The sequence below is a fragment of the Rattus norvegicus genome, chromosome 4 (assembly GCF_021556685.1).
Source record: "Rattus norvegicus strain SHRSP/BbbUtx chromosome 4, alternate assembly SHRSP_T2T, whole genome shotgun sequence".
NCBI classification, from domain to species: Eukaryota; Metazoa; Chordata; class Mammalia; order Rodentia; family Muridae; genus Rattus; species Rattus norvegicus.
Window position 1 is genome coordinate 156298074 of NC_141537.1, and position 20129 is coordinate 156318202.

At 48.8% G+C, this 20129-nt stretch overlaps 1 protein-coding gene across 52 annotated transcripts in view; it reads right to left on the reverse strand.

Annotated features, from left to right (window-relative positions):
- Positions 1-20129, reverse strand: part of Mical3 (microtubule associated monooxygenase, calponin and LIM domain containing 3) — a 199387-nt gene that overhangs the window by 93903 nt on the left and 85355 nt on the right. For all 52 annotated transcript variants that reach the window (XM_087658217.1, XM_087658195.1, XM_087658196.1 and 49 more), the window contains 11 exon segments: positions 16864-17202; positions 15170-15377; positions 13203-13319; positions 12724-12825; positions 12042-12197; positions 11049-11149; positions 8502-8759; positions 8178-8293; positions 4904-5030; positions 3540-3636; positions 708-855 (listed from right to left, as the gene is read on the reverse strand). In XM_087658217.1, coding sequence (XP_087514343.1) covers positions 708-855; positions 3540-3636; positions 4904-5030; positions 8178-8293; positions 8502-8759; positions 11049-11149; positions 12042-12197; positions 12724-12825; positions 13203-13319; positions 15170-15377; positions 16864-17127 — 1694 coding nt within the window. In that variant the 5' untranslated portion in view covers positions 17128-17202.

Consider the following 20129-nt stretch of genomic DNA (forward strand, 5'->3'; position numbering starts at 1 on the left):
GGAGTCCGTAACCAATCATTAAAACAACAGGCAAAACCTGGACCTAATGATGAAAAAGGCAGCCAAGATAATCCACTGTGCTGTGCTCCTGTCTCTGACTCTGTTTGGCTTCCATAGTAACTAATGCCTGTGGGGGGTGAGGGGATCTGAGCGCTGACCTGAGGCCACTCTGAACCGATTCTGTAGATGGATGAGTAAGAGACGGCAGAGGGACGGTAGGTGGGATATTTCATGAAGCTAAGGGGCGGACGCTTGCAGAGAGTATGATCTTTAACAAAGAAAATGCTCAAGACCATCATAAATCAGGCACGTGTGTATTGTTTTCTGTGGGGATGGGCTAGCCAAGTGTTCTAGCCAGGTTTCCCTTGTGACCAGCAGCATCTGGGAAAGAGCAAGCCAAAAAACGAAGAGTTCAACCCAGGGCCAATAAACAGTTTTCCTTTGTTCAAAGTTAACGGGCCCAGGTGGGTGTCAGAACTAGTTGTTGACCTGAATGCTGTGATTTTGTTTTGTTTTGTTTTGTTTTATTTTTTTCAAAGCTAACTTTTTGGGGATTGAGTTTTAAATATAACAAAGGCAAAATCTGGGCCTTCTGGAAAGAGCATTTTACCAAGTAATTCGTATGAGGAAAAAAGATAAAATTTGCATAAGGGGCTCCGGACTCCTTGGTAAATATAAAACGAAAGACAAAATTGGTCATGACTTACATAAGATCCGGGCGGTATCTGTGGATGATGGCACACAGGGCCAGACCACTCTTCCAAGACATAGTGAGATCTGTCACATTGACTCCTGAGTAGCCGTCTGTCTGTCTCTGGCACCACCCCAGCAGTTTGCTTGAACGAGCTACAGACTCTAGAACAATAAAAACGATCACTCAAGTGTGCGTACCTCAGGACCCTGACACAGCGTTTGCTCTGCAGTACAAATATGCAGTCTGAAGAAATTACTGAGGGTAGGGACAAAATGTCAGTACTGTTTTCAGCGGAAGGCGGTAAAGCGCGAGTTCATGTCACCGGCGTGGTGACAGTATCACGGTAATACGATTTAGGTGCTACGTATCCGATTCCTGGGCCATGCCCCAGACAGATACCTCCGAGACGGCTGACAAGGACCTGTAGCTCTGAAGCCATGTCCTGGCAGCTTGTCCCTGGAGACAAGCGGATGGCAAAGTGCCACCTCGGGAGCTGATACCTCACTGGCCACAGAGTCAAGATCTCCCTGGAGAGTTGCCTGGCAACAGGCTGAGGAAACTGGTTCCTTCACAGCAACACCCAGGAGATTAGATTAGAAAAGGTTTCTCCTGTAGTACCTTAAACCCAAGCAAATGAAACCTTAGTCTCCCTCGCTAAGGTCCTAACAGAGAGCCAAGTGAAGAGGCTTCGGGGCGACGATGGCAAAGCCAATCAGGCCACAACTGTCCTAGAACCAGGCTGGCAGCCTGTGCTACAAACGGTTACACATGGAGACCATGACAAGGCACAGACACACACGCTTTTCTGACGTTGACGAGTCTTTATTATAAGGACTTCTGCTAACACTCAAGAGAACCTGTGAGCTCTGATCTGTGTTCAAGAAATCTGTTCCGGTCCCCGAGGCAGCTGGCATTTAGCTTTACGATAAGTCTCTTGGAGATCTGTGAGCACATTAAAAACGACCGTGATAAGAACCTTGCTAAGGGCTGGCGAGATGGCTCATCGGTTAAGAGCACTGACTGCTCTTCCAGAGGTCCTGAGTTCAATTCCCGGCAACCACATGGTGGCTCACAACCATCTGTAATGGGATTCAATGCCCTCTTCTGGTGTGTCTGAAGACAGTGACACTGTACTCACATACATAAAATAAATACATCTTAAAAAAAAAAAAAAAAAAAGGAAAGGAACCTTGCTAAGCCTCTCACAGTGGCCACAAGGACTGAGACAACAAATGGGCCCACTTTTGACAACATCGCCTGGCTTTGATATTGATCTACTCAGGTATTTTCCATGTCTCATACCTACCTACTCCATATACACCGGGAAACTGCAGACCCTAGGTGGACACAGTAGTGGTGACACCCCAGGGGAGAGAGTTTCAGACTACCTGTTGTTTTCCACAACTACTGTGACATCCCAAGACCACATTCAATCACACCGTTCAAGCCGGAACGCAAACCTTTCCGGCCTTCTCCACCTTCTTGTTTGGACTGATGCAGTATAAATTACCACCAACACCTGCCTGGTGTCTCTCAGGACAGTTCACTGCCCACACCGATCCACTGTGGTATCTTTAATAAACAACGGCAGTGCTGTTTCCACTCACTGCGTGCCAAGCACTGTGGTGAGGGCCGTGCCAGAGACCTCATGACCACAACCCCAGAGCAGGGTTGTTCCCAGATCAAACACAAGGAAACTGAAGTCTGAGGTTCTAACTCCTATGTCCAAGGCCATCCGCTTTACGGGGAGGATTGAGAGCTGCTTGTATCTGGCCCAAAGTCCAGGTTCTTCTGTGGTCAGCCCCAGATTCTGGCCTTGTCTCCCTGCCCCAGTGTATTTCCCTTCTCAGTCTGTTCTAATGCACCTGACCAGTGTACTGAAGGCCACTCTCCAAGGATAATCTCCAACAGCTGTTCAACACACGCCAAACACAGAACGGCCTGCACATCTGCCCGGCATGGTGGTGCTGTCTCGGGACGCAGCAAGAAGGCTACCTACCACATTTCTACAAGGCCTCTCCCAAACCTGCGTGGGTGCATGGCTAACCAGGGCTGGTGGGCACTGAGTGCACTTTTGCCACGTGTCTTTTCTCACTCTCTCTGGGATCTGTAACTGATCGTCCTGGGACACTGGCCTCCAAGTGTGACAGCCATGATTATCTTCATCAAAGCAGCCATGATTGCTGCCAAGAAACCCTTAAGCTGTTTGATGTTCCCTCACAGGAGGGAACACACCTCCCTCCCAGTTTTACAAAATTCTGCCCCAACCGAGGGAAGTCTTAGGAGGTGCCGAGCATACAGAAGGCAGAGTGTTAACTGAAGGAAGGACTCCACCTCACAGCTATGGAGATGCATCATCTTTGTGGGAGTGAGACTTTGAGTGGTGTGGGCGTCTAGAGGTCACCTGTGTGCCTGCAGGTAAAGTTTATTAACCCACTGGTTCACAGAGCTGCATCTGAGTCGACTCAGTGCTCGGGTCTATTGTTGGTCCCCTATCTGAGGCAAACAGAGATCGGTTTATATCTCCTCAGGAAAAGTTCATACAACCATAGTCTACCTCTACTCTTACACTGCATCAGGCCACAGGATTTTTCTCTGTGTGTGAGGACCGTTCTGTGTATCCCAGCAAGTGTAAGCGATGTCCCTGCGTTCTGCCCTCTAGATGCCACTAGCAAACCTACCCCGGTCATGCCGGTCAAAACATACTCTGGCAACAATCTAATAACCCCAGAGGCTGAAACCACTGGCCACTGCCCAGGGCGTCTGATAGCACTGTGGTCACGCAATGGCTTGATGGAGGAGCCCAGACTTCTTTCAAATAGGTCAGCCCATTACTGGAACTCACCATTGCGCGTCAGCTTGGGAGTGGTTCGGGAATTCACCAGGTTCTCCATTTCCAGGTGGATATCTTTTGATTCCCCGCTATCGTATAAATGGCGCACCTGGCAGAGAGTTGAAAGGTTGGAAAGGAAGAGCAAACCCTGAACAGCAACTCCCCACTGAGAAGAAGAAGAATGACCACGTCGACACTTACAGAGGCTGGTAACGTCTACATGTGTCTGCTCGCTTTCTGGTGGAGCTGGGGGTTGAGCTTAGGGTCTTGCATGGCTAAGCACAGCTATAGGCCATGGCAAAGTTAGGCAGAATCTACATGACGACCTTAGAGCTTTAATGGAATGAAGTTACTGGAGGCACACGAAACCTGACCGCAGGCAGCTGTGCTGAGAGTAAGGCAGATGGCTCTGGTCTGGGGCTGCCCACCTTCGCATGGTTCAGCACTATTCAAACACATACAAGAGGCCCGCAGACACCAGGCAGGAGGCAAAGAAGAAAAGCCTCTAGAATACAGACGAATGTGTGAAGCAGGCTGCTTCCTGAAGAATCTGCTCCTCGGGGCTGCTGTGCTCTGAAGTACGCCACTCTCGACAAGAAGGCGACTTTATAGATTCTGGAGAACACAGTACAAAATCTAAGCTAACGCCCTCTACCTGCAGAGAGCGTCTGAGCCTTCTAAAGCCCATTTGTCTAACAGTGACCTGCGGGGTAGGCAAGGGGCATCACCTACACTTCTCAGGTAAAAAAAAAAACAAAAAACAAACTGAGGCTCAGAGAAAGCCAAACCGCCTGGCTGAGGGCCAGGTGAGGTGGGGATGCTGCAGTGACGTCACCCTTCCCAACTACGTGCCCTTCCCCTCCACGCCATGTGGCTTGAATTAGGAGGTGCTGGTGAAGTTCTGGGTCTATTGTTTTTGTGACTTCTGATCTTCTACGAGTCATTTAAAAAAAAACAAAACAAAACAAAACTCTGCTTAGCCAGGCATGATGGCTCACAACCAGCACTCAGGAAGCTGATTCAAGAGGACAATCACCACCTCAGAGCCAGCCTGGGCTTAGTAAGCTCCAGCTGAGCCTGGGTTACAGCACGAGTCGCCCCACCCCAACCCCAAACTCAAAACAACTGACCAACCAATAAAGAAAAGGAAGGACGGACTGACCCTCTGTGATGACTGTGTCAATGGGAAAAAACACCTATTTCAACAACACAGAGGCATCAACATGGATCGCTTAGTGTGGGTTGTATAGTAACAAACGCAGCTACACTCACTGTATAACAAACAGTTACACACACTCCTATCTGATCCGTAGACCAGAGTTTTGGGCATCCAGAACATGGGCCTAGGCACACAAAACTTACAAGGAGGCTCTTACCTGGCTTGGCCTGAGGAAGTTGATGTTAATATTGGGATACCTAGTGACAGGGTCGATGCTGTACTGGCTGAAGTTCTTGCTCACGTTCTCAGGGGTGGTCTGAGGCAGCAACCTATAAATGCTTTCCCTGCAACGACATACAACGGTGTGCTCGCAGCAGCGACAAGAACCAAGTCAGCCGAACAGTCATTGCAGAAAAATCTATGTAATCAAATCCCAGTACTCAGTGACTCCACGGTCCCGAACTAGGGAAAGGGCCACAAGGGAAGAGCAGGGGCAGTGCGTGGGCAGCAGCAGATGCTGCTAATTTACAAGGCGGGCATGAAGTGCGCCTGTATTTACTATGGGTTTTAAGAAATTAAAAAGAAACCTCGTGGCCAGCTTGTGCAGGGTTACTGGGATGCACCGTCTTATACCACAGTTATTTTTGCTGAGCCTTCCCTTTTCAATAGTAGAATATTTAAACTGAAGTATGAAGGATACTTCTAAACACCCTCTCTGTGAGGCCAGAGGTCTGTTTATTCCTCAATGAGTCATGTCTGTGGTTATTTGTCCCAAGGTCATGCGCTGAAGTGCTCAGCACAGTGCTGGTGAAGTGGTAGATGTGGAAACTCACACATATATTTCTAGCACTCTGACACTCAGGCAGGAAAATTGCTTTGAGTTCAAGGCTAGCTAGGAATACATAGTGAGCTCTAAGCCAGCCTCGGGTTCAGAGTGAGACTCTTATCTCAAAACACAAGACAAAGACAAAACAAGCCTTCTAGAGATTTAAAATGACAGAATGTGCTAGTCAGTTTATATGTCAACGTGACACAGCTGGAGTCACCTACAAGGAGGGAACCTCAACTAAGAAAATGCCTTGATTAGATCAGGCTGTAGGCGAGCCTGGAGGACATTTTTTTAATTAGTGATTGATGTGGGGGCACACAGTCCACTGTGGGCTGTGCCGTCCTTGGACTTGTGGCCCTGGACTCTATAAGAAACCAAACTGAGCAAACCATTGGGAACAAGTCAGGAAGCAGCACTCCTCCATGGCCTCTGCATACATCAGCTCCTGTCCTCAAGCTCCCGCCCCGCTTGAGTTCCTGTCCAGACTTTGATGATGAACAGGGATATGAAGTGAAAGCCAAATAAACCCTTTCTACCCTAAGATGCATGGGTCACGGTGTTTCACCACAGCAAAAGTAACCCACACTAAGACACTAGTAACACAAACTAGGACCAGGATAGGGTATTGTGACAGACCTGACTGCTGATTTTGGGGGGAAAGTAAAGACTCTGGGACTCTGGACTAGGGAAACCTCTGAACACTGTGGGCATGGCCTAACAGGCCCTCCTGGTAAGAGCTGAGAAGACAGCAGCCCTTAGAGCAATGTGTACTACGGAGGCCCAGCTCAAGGGGTTTCAGAAGGGAACAATGTCAGCAGCTTGGCTAAAAGCCATTCTTAAGATACTTTGGGAGGGGGGAAAAGCAGCTGCTTTTTGCCTTTGCCTTAAGACTGAAGAATTTGAGGCTGATTTTGTTGGTGGGAGAGATTTCAAGGCAGCCTAACAATGACTCTGTCACATGATTATTAGTAGTCATTTTTATGAAGGTCCACAATAAAAGAGAGCAACTGGGGCAAAAATAAAATCACAAAGTGTACAGTTTGAGGAGAATGCAGGCACAAGGAAATTTAATGTTGGCACCAAGGCTTGTGCTGAAAGAGATGAAGAGAGGCCTGCTGGGAAGTGGAGAAAAGGGCATGGTGGGGTGAGGTTCATGCGGCTACCCTGAAGCTGGGGGGAGGAAAAGGCCTATGACTCTCCTCCTAAAGAGCACGACAAGCCAACGCTGCTGCAAATGTGACTCAAGCAGCCCCAAGTGGGCAGCCGAACTTGGAAACGGCAGCATCTGAGTTCAGGCTCTGGAGTCACGAGGGACGTACCGGTAGAGGTGTTGTGGTTAAGGAGAGCCGTTGAGCCCAGGCATATTACAGGGGAGTCCCTGAGGGGCTGCAGTGTGCATCTGTGAAAGTAAAGCTCATTGTGCTGAAATCCCAGGTTGATGGAAATGACAGACCCGCTGCCAGGGAGTGTAACTGACAGCGAGGCTGGCAGGACGGAGCCCTCCAGACCCTTTGCCATCAGACACGGAACTACAAGACTTGGAGCTTGCTCCGTGGGTTTCTGCCTTGCTTTGGCCCAGTATTTCCGCATTATACCCCCATTCTGCCATTTTTTGATCGGTAATGTATATTCTGTGCCACTGTGTTCGACGTATGTTACTTGCTCTTTGATTTTATAGAGGCTTACAATGAAGAGACTGCCTTGAGTCTCAGGAGACTGTGACTTGTGATAACAGTGTTGAGCCACAGACATTTTTGGACAGGCAGAATATTTATAGGACTAAATGCATTTTGCATTTGATATGGCCACAAAACTATGGGGGCCTGGGGAGCGAAATATGTTGATTTAAATGGGGGCGGTCCTCAAAGGTTCATATGTCTGAATACTTCATTGCCAGCAGGTAGAACTGTTTGGGAAGGATCAGAAGCCTTGTTAGAGGTGTGTCACTGGGAGTAGACTTTGAGGTTTCAAAAGCCCTTGACATTCCTGTTTAGCTCCTCCTCTCTGCTTCATGCTTCTGGACCAGATGCGAGGTCTCAGCTATCGTGCCAGTGCCTGCCTGCCTGGTGCCACCTTCCCAGTCATGATGGTCTCTTGAAACTGAAACTGTAAGCCCGCAAATAAACTTTCTCTTCTATAAGCTGCCTTGGTCAAAATGTTTTGTCACAATAATGTAAAAGTAGCTAAGACAGGGAATCCTATCAGTGATCAGCTTCATCCAGGAAATCTCATGCATGTTTCCTGCTCAAGGTAACCAGAAAATTATCGCTCCTTGTCCTAGCCTCACTTACAATCATCTGCTTCCAAACACCTGACCCTCAGGGGTTGGGGAGCTGTTTGCAAGCACGCTGGTGTTTCCCTTTCAGCCAGCCACTTCCCATGCTTGCTGCCCCACTGCTCTGCCGGCTTATGACGCACAGCGGCCAGCATGCTGCTCACACACGTTCGCTCACATGATCATTGGAAAGAAATCAGGACCAGTCAATGGGCGGCTCACCTTGAGGTTCCTGGGATTTTATAAAACAGCCCTTGCCTTTCCTCTATCAGACATGAAAGCATCCTTAAAGATAGAACAAGAGGGAGGAAGAACTTCCACTTGGTGGGGAGTAAGCAGGCCGACTCCCCAGTCCTGTAAGAGGCACCCATGGCTTCTTCCCCTTACCTTTCTGCCAGGACTTCCAAGGGGCTGGTGCCCAGGGACCAGCTTCGTACCATCCAGGCAGAGTCCATAGCAGCCAGAAAGCCCCGGGCTATCCCTGTCCCCATTGGCCAGAAAGGCTGCAAGGGAAAGAGACACAGAGTTAAAGTAACTCAGCTACTAAAGGAGGGAAGTAATCCAGCATCCCAAAACCATCATCTTTTCTCCTTGTGGTGCAACTCCCGTAAGGGTGTGTCTGCACACCCTCCTCCCTGGACACCTAGACTCACTCCTCACTACTACCTCTGTCTACCACTTAGTTAGCTCTCTGCCGCCTTCAGTACTCACCTCCAGGAGGCTGTCCCCAACCAAAGCTACTAGTAACTGGTGTCCATTCTGCTCCCGTACCAAGGCAGCATTTTCAGAGGCGTACATGCAGGTGAAGTCAAACATGGCCACGTCCGGCTGCCCGTAGTGATTGATGGCAAAATCCAGGGAAGGCAGCTGCTGCTGGGTAGAGAAGTCTGCAGCCTCCCGGGCATAGTTCAGCAGGGCCTCCTGGTCCACGTTCTCCCGAGAAAGCAACAGCTCCGTGTCTGTGTAGTCCTGTCCAGGGAGAGGGAAGGCCAAGATAGAGCAGCCGAAGCAGGGACACCCGGGTGGCCCGCTAAACCCCACATTAAACACCAAACGTGACCGGGTGGCCAGCTAAACCCCACATCAAACACCAAACGTGACCTCGTCTCATGGGGTTCTCTTCCCTGCCACGCTTTCATTCCTAAACAGAATCTTTTATACCGGTTATAAAGAATGGGATTGGGGAGTGGGTGTGTTGGTTAGGAGTCAATCGGCTTTCTTTCCTAGACAGACCTGGCTTTTCTACTCATTAGGAGCAAACCTACTGTAATCCTGACCCATCGATCTCAGAGTTGTTACAATATCAAATAAAATAGCCCAGAAACAGCAGCTCATAAATGGAAAAGGCAGCTTCAAAGTTTAGGGTGTTTCCCATGATCCCTTTAATCTGGCGGGGGGGGGGGGGCTCTGATAGCTTTTGACAGCAAGAAATTCGGACGTATCACGCCCGAAAGGAAACCTGAAGGTTTGACTGCAAAGAGAAGTGCGGTGTGGAGGGCCAGGCTCAAAATGAATAAAATATATGATTCCTAAACCACACAGAGGATTCTGCAAGGCTCTATGGAAATCCACCAGCAAACAAAAAGGATCATGACGCAAAATGGGCTCTCCATGCAGTCAAATATGCGTCCCTAAGGAGGGGGCAGTAGGTTCCAGGTGCCCCTAACAGGACTCCGCTACAACTAGAAGCTGTCAAAAGCCAAAGCACAGAGAGTGAAGATGGTCAAGGAGATACTGATAGTTCAATGTGAAGTGGCCACAGTGACTTCGGTATTTAGCAGGAGGAGGCACTTCACTACAAAATACAGGGGCAAAGCAAATCAGACCTCTGCATCCTGGGTTGTTCTTATTCAGCTTTAACTGAAAACTTAGCTCTGCGTGGATGGCTGGTTTGAGTCTTCACTCAGACCTCGGGCATCCCGCCGGTTGTAAAAATGGCAACAGAAGAGCCCCAGATAATGAAGTAGCTGTGTGAAGCTTTTGTTTGGCAGGGTACTCCGTACCAAGAGCCTTGTCTTGCTGCTCCCTACGTACCACGGGGGTTACCATGCTGAGACGCAGACACAACGCTCGCTCGAGTGGAAAGGAGACTTTGTGTCGAAAGCGCGTGCTTGTCGGCCCTCTCTCCAGTCTGCTCTAGATAAAGCGGTAGTGTGACTCATTCTAAGAGGCCTGATGTGCCACCATCCTGCAGACACAAAAGGCTCCCTAAGAGTCAGCTCTGGGGCTGGTGGGAACTGCACGGGGCCAGGTCAGCACATTTGAAGGCCTCTTCTATCCACTCATTGCGTGGAGACGGTCCTTTCTCACATCCCGATCTGTGAGAGCAAGTGAGAGACAGCCACGGTCCTTACGGAACCAGCCTGTGATGTAGGTTTCACATCTTCAGCTCAGGGCATATCATACAATTCGTCACCCGGAAAAGGGGCCGAGCTGGAACTGGCTAAGGGCAGACACCAGGCCTTTGCTGTCAACTAGAAAAAGCCTTGAATATACCCCAATCTGCTCAGGTCAGTGTTCCCTGGACCTCTAGTACCTACATTTGAGCCAAAACCAAGTCTCTGTCAGGATGTTGTAAACTCCAAGTGTTGCTTCTTGCTTCAACACTCAGCCCTCCAAAAGAGGACCTACTAAGGCAGGGCCTGGTTGGGCTGGCATACAGTCTTAGCTACTCAGAGGCTACATGTTCAAGGCTTGCCTGGGCTACGGAGCTATTTCAAGGCCAGACAGAGCCACTTACTTAGTAAGAGCTTGTCTCAAAACAAATAGTTCTTTTAAAAGAAGAGTCTAGGAAGGTAGCTCGTGGCAGAGGTTCTTGGCTAGCAATGTGAAAGACTTGGTTATGCGATTGGCTATAACTGTACATCAGGTTACCTAAAGTCAAACGGGCTAATTATACATGACATGAAAGTTTCCTGCTGTTTTAAAACAGTCTCCAAGCAGGAGAGGGCAGAGAGGAAGAGGTTGGGCTTATTCAAAAAATATTGGCCATGTTGGTAACCGTCAGAGCCAATCATAATCATGGCCACGAAGGCCCTTTCTACTCTCCTCCTCCTGTTTATAGTTTCAGCTCTTCATAATAAGAATACTTCTAAGTTAAACTAATAAGGAGCGTCGGTTTCCAGATGTGTTCAGTGCCATTTTTATTCCCTTACAGGGGAAGAAAGAAAAAAAAACCCATCAGAATATAAATTTCTTCTCGTGATCATATCAAGAAGTCCAACAAAAAATGGTGCCCGAAAGGAATCCATTGCTCACATGCAGTATCACCCCTTTGTCCAGCAAACTCTGCTTTTTGGCCGTCATGACAAAGTAGTGCGTGTCATCTTTGTAGTAGACGATGTTCTCTAAGTCGATACCTGCAACCAGAAGATAGACGTGTGAGAATTCATGGGGACTGGAGCGTCAGGAGATCCGTACAACGCTGGGCCTGGGTCTCTCGGAAAGGGCCGCAGAGCACCAGGCAAGAAAGCCGTCCAGGCTCAGACCCTCACTTCCTGCATGGAACTCGGGGTGTTGGCTTTCTTTTATGCTGTCCAATAACTCACTACGTATCGATGATGACCATTAGTGAACAAAAACACCAGGATGGGAAAAGCACGACAAACGAGAGGCCGATCTCCAAGGGGGGAGGATGGGTTGTTTAACCAGATGAAGCCTCTGTGATAATCAAGGATGCTTGAGGAAGTTCCTAGATTTCTAACAGGATAGACGCCTAAATTCAGATGGACAAATAATGAATTTTTATTCAGTTAACCTGAAAGATACATGGAATGGAAAGAAACCAAGCTCTAGAAAACAGAAAGAAGATACTTTTCTGTTTTACTGCAGCAAAAAATCTCTATCTACAGCTAACTGAATCCATGAGAAAACAGTCACCCATTCCTGACTAGCAATGGTTGCTGGTGATGACCTCAGGGAAGGCCAACAGTGATACCAAAGGTCAGGCCGTCAACAAAACCAGAGCTGCCAGTGAGCAGCCTGCCCATCCAGCAGGAACCATACATCCTGGCTTGTGTGGTAGGTAGGGGGAAGGGGCTGGGGATGAGTTGGCAGAAGGCAAAACAAACAAAATCAATTCCAGAGCGGCCCGGTCACTGTGCTGAGGACTAACACAGGGCGGCAGTAGTGTGGAAGCGTGCTAAAAGCCAGGGCAGGCACCACTAAAGAACAGCCCACAAAAGACCCAGCCGTGACATCCAAGGACACCCACGCCCACAACCCCTGGGCTCTGGAGGCACGGACACCAACCTGTGGCTTCTCTCAGCTCTTGGAAAAACTTTTGGTTAAATATAAAAGCCACCCCACTGATCTCCTCCACTTTGGCCTCTGCGGTTGTGTTGCGGTTGATAAAATTAGCCGTAATGGCGATGGCTAGCTTGCCACGGAATTCTTTTCGACGAAATCCTACAGGGAGAGACAGAAGGGATTCGGTCTTCGAATGAGAGAATATGGGGGGCCAGAGTCAGGGAAAAGTAGGCCACTCACCTAACGGGAATGAAACAACACATGCAGTAAGTCCCACCCATTATCAGGAACAATGTGAAATCCACACAGGAAGTCCCTCCCATTATCATAGACAACAGGTAATCCACACAGGAAGTCCCTCCCATTATCAGGAACAATGTGAAATCCACACAGGAAGGCCTGCCCATTATTAGGGACAACATGAAATCCAAACGACCAGATTATTACTCAGTACTAAAGGTTACCCTTAACGTGGCGGGGTGCTGTGTGCCAGTCACATCTGTGCATACACTAAAAGCTGTAGCACGGACATCTTTAAGCTCATGTCCTAGTGTCCTGTGGGAAATACCCTTGCAGGCACTGACTGGGCAACATGCTTGCAATTTCTTAGGGGTGTGGTCTCTAGGACGGGTAAGCCTCCAATCTGTGAAAAGCCAGGCAAAGGAGAGTAGGCAAAAGCCAGTACCTTCCAACGTGTTCCTACGTCCATCCCCACCGATGATCACTTCAAATTCATATTCTGATACAGGATGAGTTTTGGGGTGCACCAATGCTCGCCACCCTATCCCTGTGGACCAAAGCAAAATGAAGGTCATAACCAAGGCTAGGTCATACCCAGACACCAAGACTTCACCAAATTCCAACCCACGGTACTTACTACGTGAAACAGAACAAGGGGCAGCCTCAGGCAGAAAACTGTGACAAGAGCTCACAAAGACTTTCCTTACCTTCGAATTTTTTATAATACAAATGCCCGCCACACCCAATACTGTGCCAAAGGCCTCTTAGGTAACCCAAAAGTCCAGAAAAGCCCAGGCTGCCTGAACAAAGACCCTTTTAGTCAGTGCTGAAACCACCTGCAAGTCCTTCTGGCTCCTCCCATGATCTCAGCTATGCTCACCCACTCAGTGTCCCCCAACCCCCACCCCGTCCAGTGGGACCCACGTTCGTTCTCTTGGTCCTCGGGAGGCTGGACAAGTCCTTGGAATTCCACATTGACATGAATTTCAATGCCCAAGATCAAGGCTACCTTCAGGAGGATTAGCTGGAGCTGACGGATACCTAGGAAAACACAGAGATCTCGAAGGTGAGGGCAAGGGGATGGGGAGGGGGAGGGGAGAGCCCTGTGATGCTTACCCTCAGGCACCCACCCATCCACCTCCGCTTAGGTTCCCAAAGGCTGGCACAGCAGAGACATGGCTCACAAGTTCTCATTTCTTTCTCCACACCGTAAACATCAAACAGTGGGAGAAACATTCTGGATACACTACGCCACGCCGCTTCAGGAGCTGGGTATTCTGAACATCCTGACGCGACTACAGAGACGGCACAGAACTGTGGCCAAGGAGAATCACACTTCTATTTCCTGGGTCCAGTGAGAGCCACTGTTATAGCGGTGTCCACGGACTTCAGAGGCACCTTAGTACTGCAAGCCACAGGAGAGGTGTGCCACGGGTAAGATGCTAGTGTCTGCCTTCTGACCTCACACCAGATGCGCAAAAGAAATCACAACCCCACCCTGTGACTTACACCAGTGACTTACAGTTATGGAGACTGAGGACCAAAGGGACTGACACTCTTGTTCATTGTTACAGTAATAAACATAATTGGTGTCTAATGGGTCCCTACCAGATCTGGAATCAATACCCGGTAACGGAGGGACAGAAATCCTGTCCCTGATCTGAGATACTGTCTGCCCTAAAATAAATCTGGCCACGGATAAGGACTACAAATCCAATGAGTCAACCACCCTTGGTCCTCTCTTAAGGCCAACTTTACCTGCAGCCTGTGACTAACGAGCTAGGAGCACTTGCCAATCCCCTGCTAAGTCACCCTGGTTACTATTCTCCTCAGCTGACCATATCCTGGCCCTTCTGAGTCACACTCCCAAAGGCCGGCTGAGACCCGAGCCAGCACACACTTTATTTCTGTAGACAACTGTGGGTTCTGAGACGCTTTACAAATTACAGCCTGGCAGATGGGCTGAGCGCTCCTTCTTGCCAGTGGAATGTGGCAGCCGCCAGCTAGTGTTGGATAAATCGGTGTGACCACTTCAAACGGCAAAAAAGGTCTAATGGCTGAGTGTATTTCCAGGTCACATATGGAGGAGCTCAGAACAAATGCTCCTTGCTGACATTTCCCTGACTAATTGATGACAGGAAAAAGATTTTTTTCTAGCTTGATGAGACTGATGCTGTTCCAAACTGGTTTCAGTTTGAGCACTTGCAGTCACGAAAACAGGACCATCTTAGACAAACACAAGGTCCTGAGTTCACTCGTCACACAGACTCGCACTGTGGACCTGGCACATGTGTCCAGGCCAGGACTCTCAATTTTATGTGTATGGTTTCCCAGGTCTGTCCCCATGGCATTGTTTGCCTGCTCTGTGTCCCCATGGCACTGTAGAGGGTGTGCAGGATCACAATGTAACCCCAAAGCCTGTGCACTTCTTCCTCTGAACTAAGAGCCATCAGAGGGTCAAATCCACACTGTCCACCTTATTCTCAATGTCCGCCCTTCCCCTCCACTGCATTGCATATACCGTGGGTACTCAGCAAGAGCCCAAGACCCAGCCAAATATCTGTAGTTTCTCTGTGTAGTCCTGACTGTCTTGGAAGAATTCTTAACAGGATTCTTATTATAAAAAGTAGAACAGGCTGGCCTTAACTCAGAATCTGTTGTATCTGCCTCCTGAGAGCTGGGATTATTAAAAGCATGAGCCACGTTATCTGGCCCCAACTACGGATTCTTTAAATCAAATTTTAACTCCTTCTTGACAAGAGTTTTTCTTAACCCCACTTGGGGTTAAGAAGCCAGGTTATAGACAAGGATGGCAGGTGGGAATTCCGGATGGGCGGAATCCCTCATCTAACTCCTGAACAAGGGAAGCAGGAAGAGCTGCTGTTACTCACTGATGTGGTCGATGGCTCCGGCACAGAACTTGCCGTAGAATTTCTTGGCGCCCAGACCTCGAAGATCATGTATGGTGAAAGGCCAGAGATGTAAGACATTGTTGCGGGAGAAGGCATCTCGCTTTTCAATAACCACCACCTTGGCTCCCAACAAGGACAGGTCGATGGCCGTGCGGAGACCACAGGGGCCAGCTCCAATGATGAGACACTGAAAGATACAGGCACTTTAAGGGCCAAGGCCACGCCTCCCAAATCCCACTCCTCATAGCATTTACTCTGAGGGCCAAACTCCAGGACCAAGACATGGGATGCCTGCCTGGGACCGCAGAGTTCTTGCAGTGGCTAGGAGGATGAGCTCATGATAGCTGGGTAGGGAAGACTGAAACGTGGCTTGTCTACTTCAAGCAGCTTAGAGAATCCATAGATTCATCAGCAAGACTTAAACGGATCATCATCTACAAACAGTATGAAAATCACATCTTGTCTTTCATCAAGTCAGGACCCTTAGGAAGTCTCTAAGGTGGCTGCTGCCAAAGGAAAGAGTATTGGCTACATCCGGGCAACTGAGTCTGGGTCTACCACGTACATCGCTCCCAGGAGACAACCTTTAATACTCAAAAGCTCATATACAGAAAATATTTTTGTTTTTCAAAGATTGTATGTATGTATGTATGTATGTATGTATGTATGTATGTATGTATGTAATCTATCTATCCATTCACCATCCATCCATCCATCCATCCATCCATCCATCCATCCATCCATCCATCCATCCATCCATCCATCCAATGTGTGTCTGCAAGCCAGAGTATATGTACACCATCTGTTTAACTCCTTTAGTAGGGGTCAGAGGCATCAGATGCCCACTGAGTGTTTTGTTTTAAAGTACATTTAGAGTGTGTGTGTGTGTGTGTGTGTGTGTGTGTGAGAGAGAGAGAGAGAGAGCGCGTGTGTGCGTGTGTGTGAGCATGTGTGATTTTTGAGAGAGGAGGGGATGCTGAGACGGGGGCCCAGAGCCTGAGAAGCAAGTGATCTTCCTCTGAGCTCCCCTTATTTTAAGTTAACGTGTAGTCGTTTGTGAAAACCAGGCCTTCAGATCTAACATTTCTCTATGGGATGGGTCTCTAGGTGTCCCACAGGGTAAATTAAAAGTCATGAAAAGCCAAGATAATAGCCCTGAAGCCACTGGGAATTTGTTTACTAACTTTCCCTAAACTTCTCCCAAAAGGATTTCTTCTGAGAAGAAGGCAAGGAACACCTCTCTCTCTCCCTCACTTCCTCACTCCAACCCTAGCTCAGGTGAGTACATCTCTCAGGTCTCTGTCCAGAGCTGTTTCCTGGGAACCAACTTCTCCATGCTGGAAGGACAGCATTAGAAATCCTTCGGTTCACAGGGTCCTTGCTTGGGAGTTACAGCAGACCTTGTGACAGGTGCTGAACACGGAAAGAGGATGGGCCAGGAACCATGAAGTCAAGGATGCTCACGTTGGCCTGGCTATGTTCCTGGTAAGCAACCTGTATTCCCCTACCAGTGTAAGGCTAGGGCGAGGCATCAGAAAAATAAAGTTACTACCCTCAAACTTTGACCATTCAATAAGTGACTCCGTGAAATACGCTCAGAATCAGGTCTGATGGGCAGAAGGAATCCCTTCAGGGCCGACTGAGGCCTGGCTCCCCTCCCAGACCCTCCCTACCTTTGTGTTCGTGCAGGCTTTGCCCTTTTTGTAGTCTTTGTGACTGCCCCGCTTGTCCAATTTGGCCCAGAGGGCTTTGGCCTTCCAGTAGTTGAGCTTGGACTTGAGTTTGTGGTAGAAGGAACGGTAGTCCTTGGGCTTCAGCTCCAGGTGGTCACAGAGCTCTTGGAAGGCCCTGAGGGTCCCCTTGCAGGTGGTGGCCTGAACAAAGCGGTCGAAGAGGACGTGAGCTTGGTTCGTTGTCTCCTGCTTCCTCTCCTCCATGTTCCCCTACTCTTGGCACGGCTCCACAGAGGGGCGGTGGAATGGTGCTGATCCGCCCAGCACTGTCACCTTAATCTAAGAGAAAACCAGGAAGAGAAGGAAACGGTCAACATCTCTGTTCATTTCCCAGGAGACAAGTTCCTGCCCGAAGAGCAGTGACAGTACCTGACAGGTGTGCATTCAAACACTGCAGCCACCGTCTGGGTGTTGGGGAGATGACAGCCTAGGGGAGGACATCATCACAGAGACAATGTTACAGTGGACAATTCACAGCCTGCTGCGGCTTTCAGCTAGGCAAGGAAGCCACACAGGACTGGGCAGGGAAGCCACTGTGACTGTCTCACTAGGGTCTCCTACATATCAGCCAACAGTCATTCCAAGTTTCCTGATGGAGGCCATTAAGAAACTACAGCAAGCCAAGAGATTAAAACTATAACACTCATCTGTAAGGATGGCTGCCCAGACCCTGTTAAACAGAGCTACTTAGTATGAACGACTTAGCATGAATGACTTTGAGGTTTATGAGTGGCTGGTGAGAGGGACCAGGTTTAGGAGCCATCAGCATACAGCAGGAATGGGAACTATTCAGGTACCCAGAAGCCCATGAGACAGAGGGCCAAGGACTCTGCACAAGAGCCTAGCTTCCCCAGTCTGTCCGAGGCCAGCAGGAGCTCAAGCCCCCTTTAAAAGATTCCTGTAAGGATTAATATAGAGGGGCTGAAGAAAGCCAAAGGGCCATGTCAGAGGTGACTAAGACACAGGAGACACACTGGGGTCACAAGACCCACGAAGCTTTCCACTACACGTGGTACACGCGGGGTGGGTTCATGGCCATCACATTTTCCCACATTCATATGTCACAATAACGACGATGTTACCCATACCAAGTACTTATCAGAAACAGTCACCACCAGTCTTTGCATATGTATGTAGGCTGACAGACACTTGAACAGGTAGGAAAGAGCAACCTATGTACTTCCTTACCCAGGCCTCCCCGGATCTCTTCTGTGCCATGTTTTATTTGAACTACTATTTAGAGACATTTAACAGAGAGCGCAGGGAGTCCCACCCCAGTCTGGAGTCTGCACTGGGGGTTACATGACCCTCGGGAAGTCCATCTTTCCTTAGGTAGCTTTGAAATTACTATTTCGGATGGTCTGAGGAGGGTCTCCAGAATTGAAGGATGACCTATGAACGCTTAGAGCTCTAATGCTAGGACAATTCTGGCCACAGCATTCTTGTGCTGCTCCAGTTAGAACAGCCCACCACATCATTGTTGCCTCTGGAATACATGAAAGTGGGTGGAGCTTTGCTGTGAAGAAGCTTCACTCTGAGATGGGGTGACAGGAGGAAGTGGGGAGATAAAGGAACAGCCCGCTAGCCATGGATGGGAGCCAGCAGGCTGTTGGTGGTGACTGGAACCAATGCTCAGAGACAGGCCCTAAATTCTAGGACATAGATGACTGAAGGCTGAGAGAGGTTGTTGCTCTGGACAAGTTACTGAGCAACCAAATGCTGTCCGTGAAGCGGGAAGGGACATTTTGCTTGCATCCTACTGAAACGTTTCCCCTCCGGTTTCCCAGGAGAGAGGACAAGCCCAAGAGTTTAAGATGGTGATTCTTACCACACACATGGACTTGGCTTTTTACCACAAAACTGTGACTTACTCAACAACCCTCCCGGCTCTCGATATTATAAACCACACTGCTAATAAGCATGGTCTGTCTCGATATCCATGATGACGATCTTGGCCGAGAGTACAGGATTTAAAGAAATAGTAAGAAGACGAATGGTTTTTCTCGGGGGTGTGGCTCAGTGCAGAGCATCTCCCAACATGTGAGAGGCTCTGGGTTCCATCCCTAGCCCCACAAATAAAAAATACAAAAACAAATAAAAGAAATCCCGGAGTTAATTAGAACCAACCCCCCCCCCCGGTCTCCCCTAAATAAAGGTTTATTTTAGGTCTGGCAGCAAGCAAAATATTTTGAAGGTCATAAAAAGAGTCTATTCTTTTCTTACAAGCCCGGACTTATCTTAGAAATGGTAGCCAGTCAAAAGACAGCTTGTCAGAGTGGAAAAATCCAGACACCTTTATGAGAAGGCACAAGAAAGGGTGGCTAGGAACAACGGGTGACTGGAAACTGATCTCGGAGGGTGGGCATTGCCCTGCACCTTCAGATCCTGACCCCATACCCTACCCGTGTTCACAGCCACCGTAACGCTGCTGGAGTTAGAGAGCAACGTTCTGCAAGGTCTGAACACACCGGCCTGATTACCTGTGCCAAGAAGGAAAACGGTTTTCCTCTGTCCTAATCGGCAGCCACTGTGACTACCTCTTGGCAGAATTCAATGTAATCAGAACCTTGTTCTGTATCCAGCATATTCAAGATTCTACACAATGTGTTTCCTTTCTTTCTTTTCTTCTTTTGTTTTGTTTTGTGTTTTAGTTTGGTTTTGTTGTTTTCAAGATCGGGTTTCACTATGTATCTCTGGCTCTTTTGGAACTCATTATATAGGCCAGGCTGGACTTGAACTCACAAAGCTTCTAATGCCCACCAGGGGCATGTGCCACGCCCTGCTCACATCAGGCATTTCTGAATACGCCTGTGCTCACACTTCCACCTTGAAGATCATCTTGGACATGACTTTCCTAAGAACAGCTTTAGCCATTGAACTGACGGCCCCTTGGCTGAGTATTATCCACTCTGGGGTAAACACCTCCTTCCCCAGAGCTGCTGAGCACCACAGGGCATTCCCGAATCAAACTTCATCATGGCTGAACACTTTCATTGACAAACATCCCAGCCCCTCTTCAGAGAGTGTAAAATGCTGATCTAATAAGTCATGTCAGCCCCATTCCCCAAAGGGTGCTAAGCGGCAGGCAAGTATTAGGTGCCCTGGCTAAAGGATCGTGACCTACAGGGCACTAATGACACCAGATAAACAGAGGTAGGCTGGTTCTCAGAACAATGCAACAGGCATCCGGGGTAAGACTACACGAG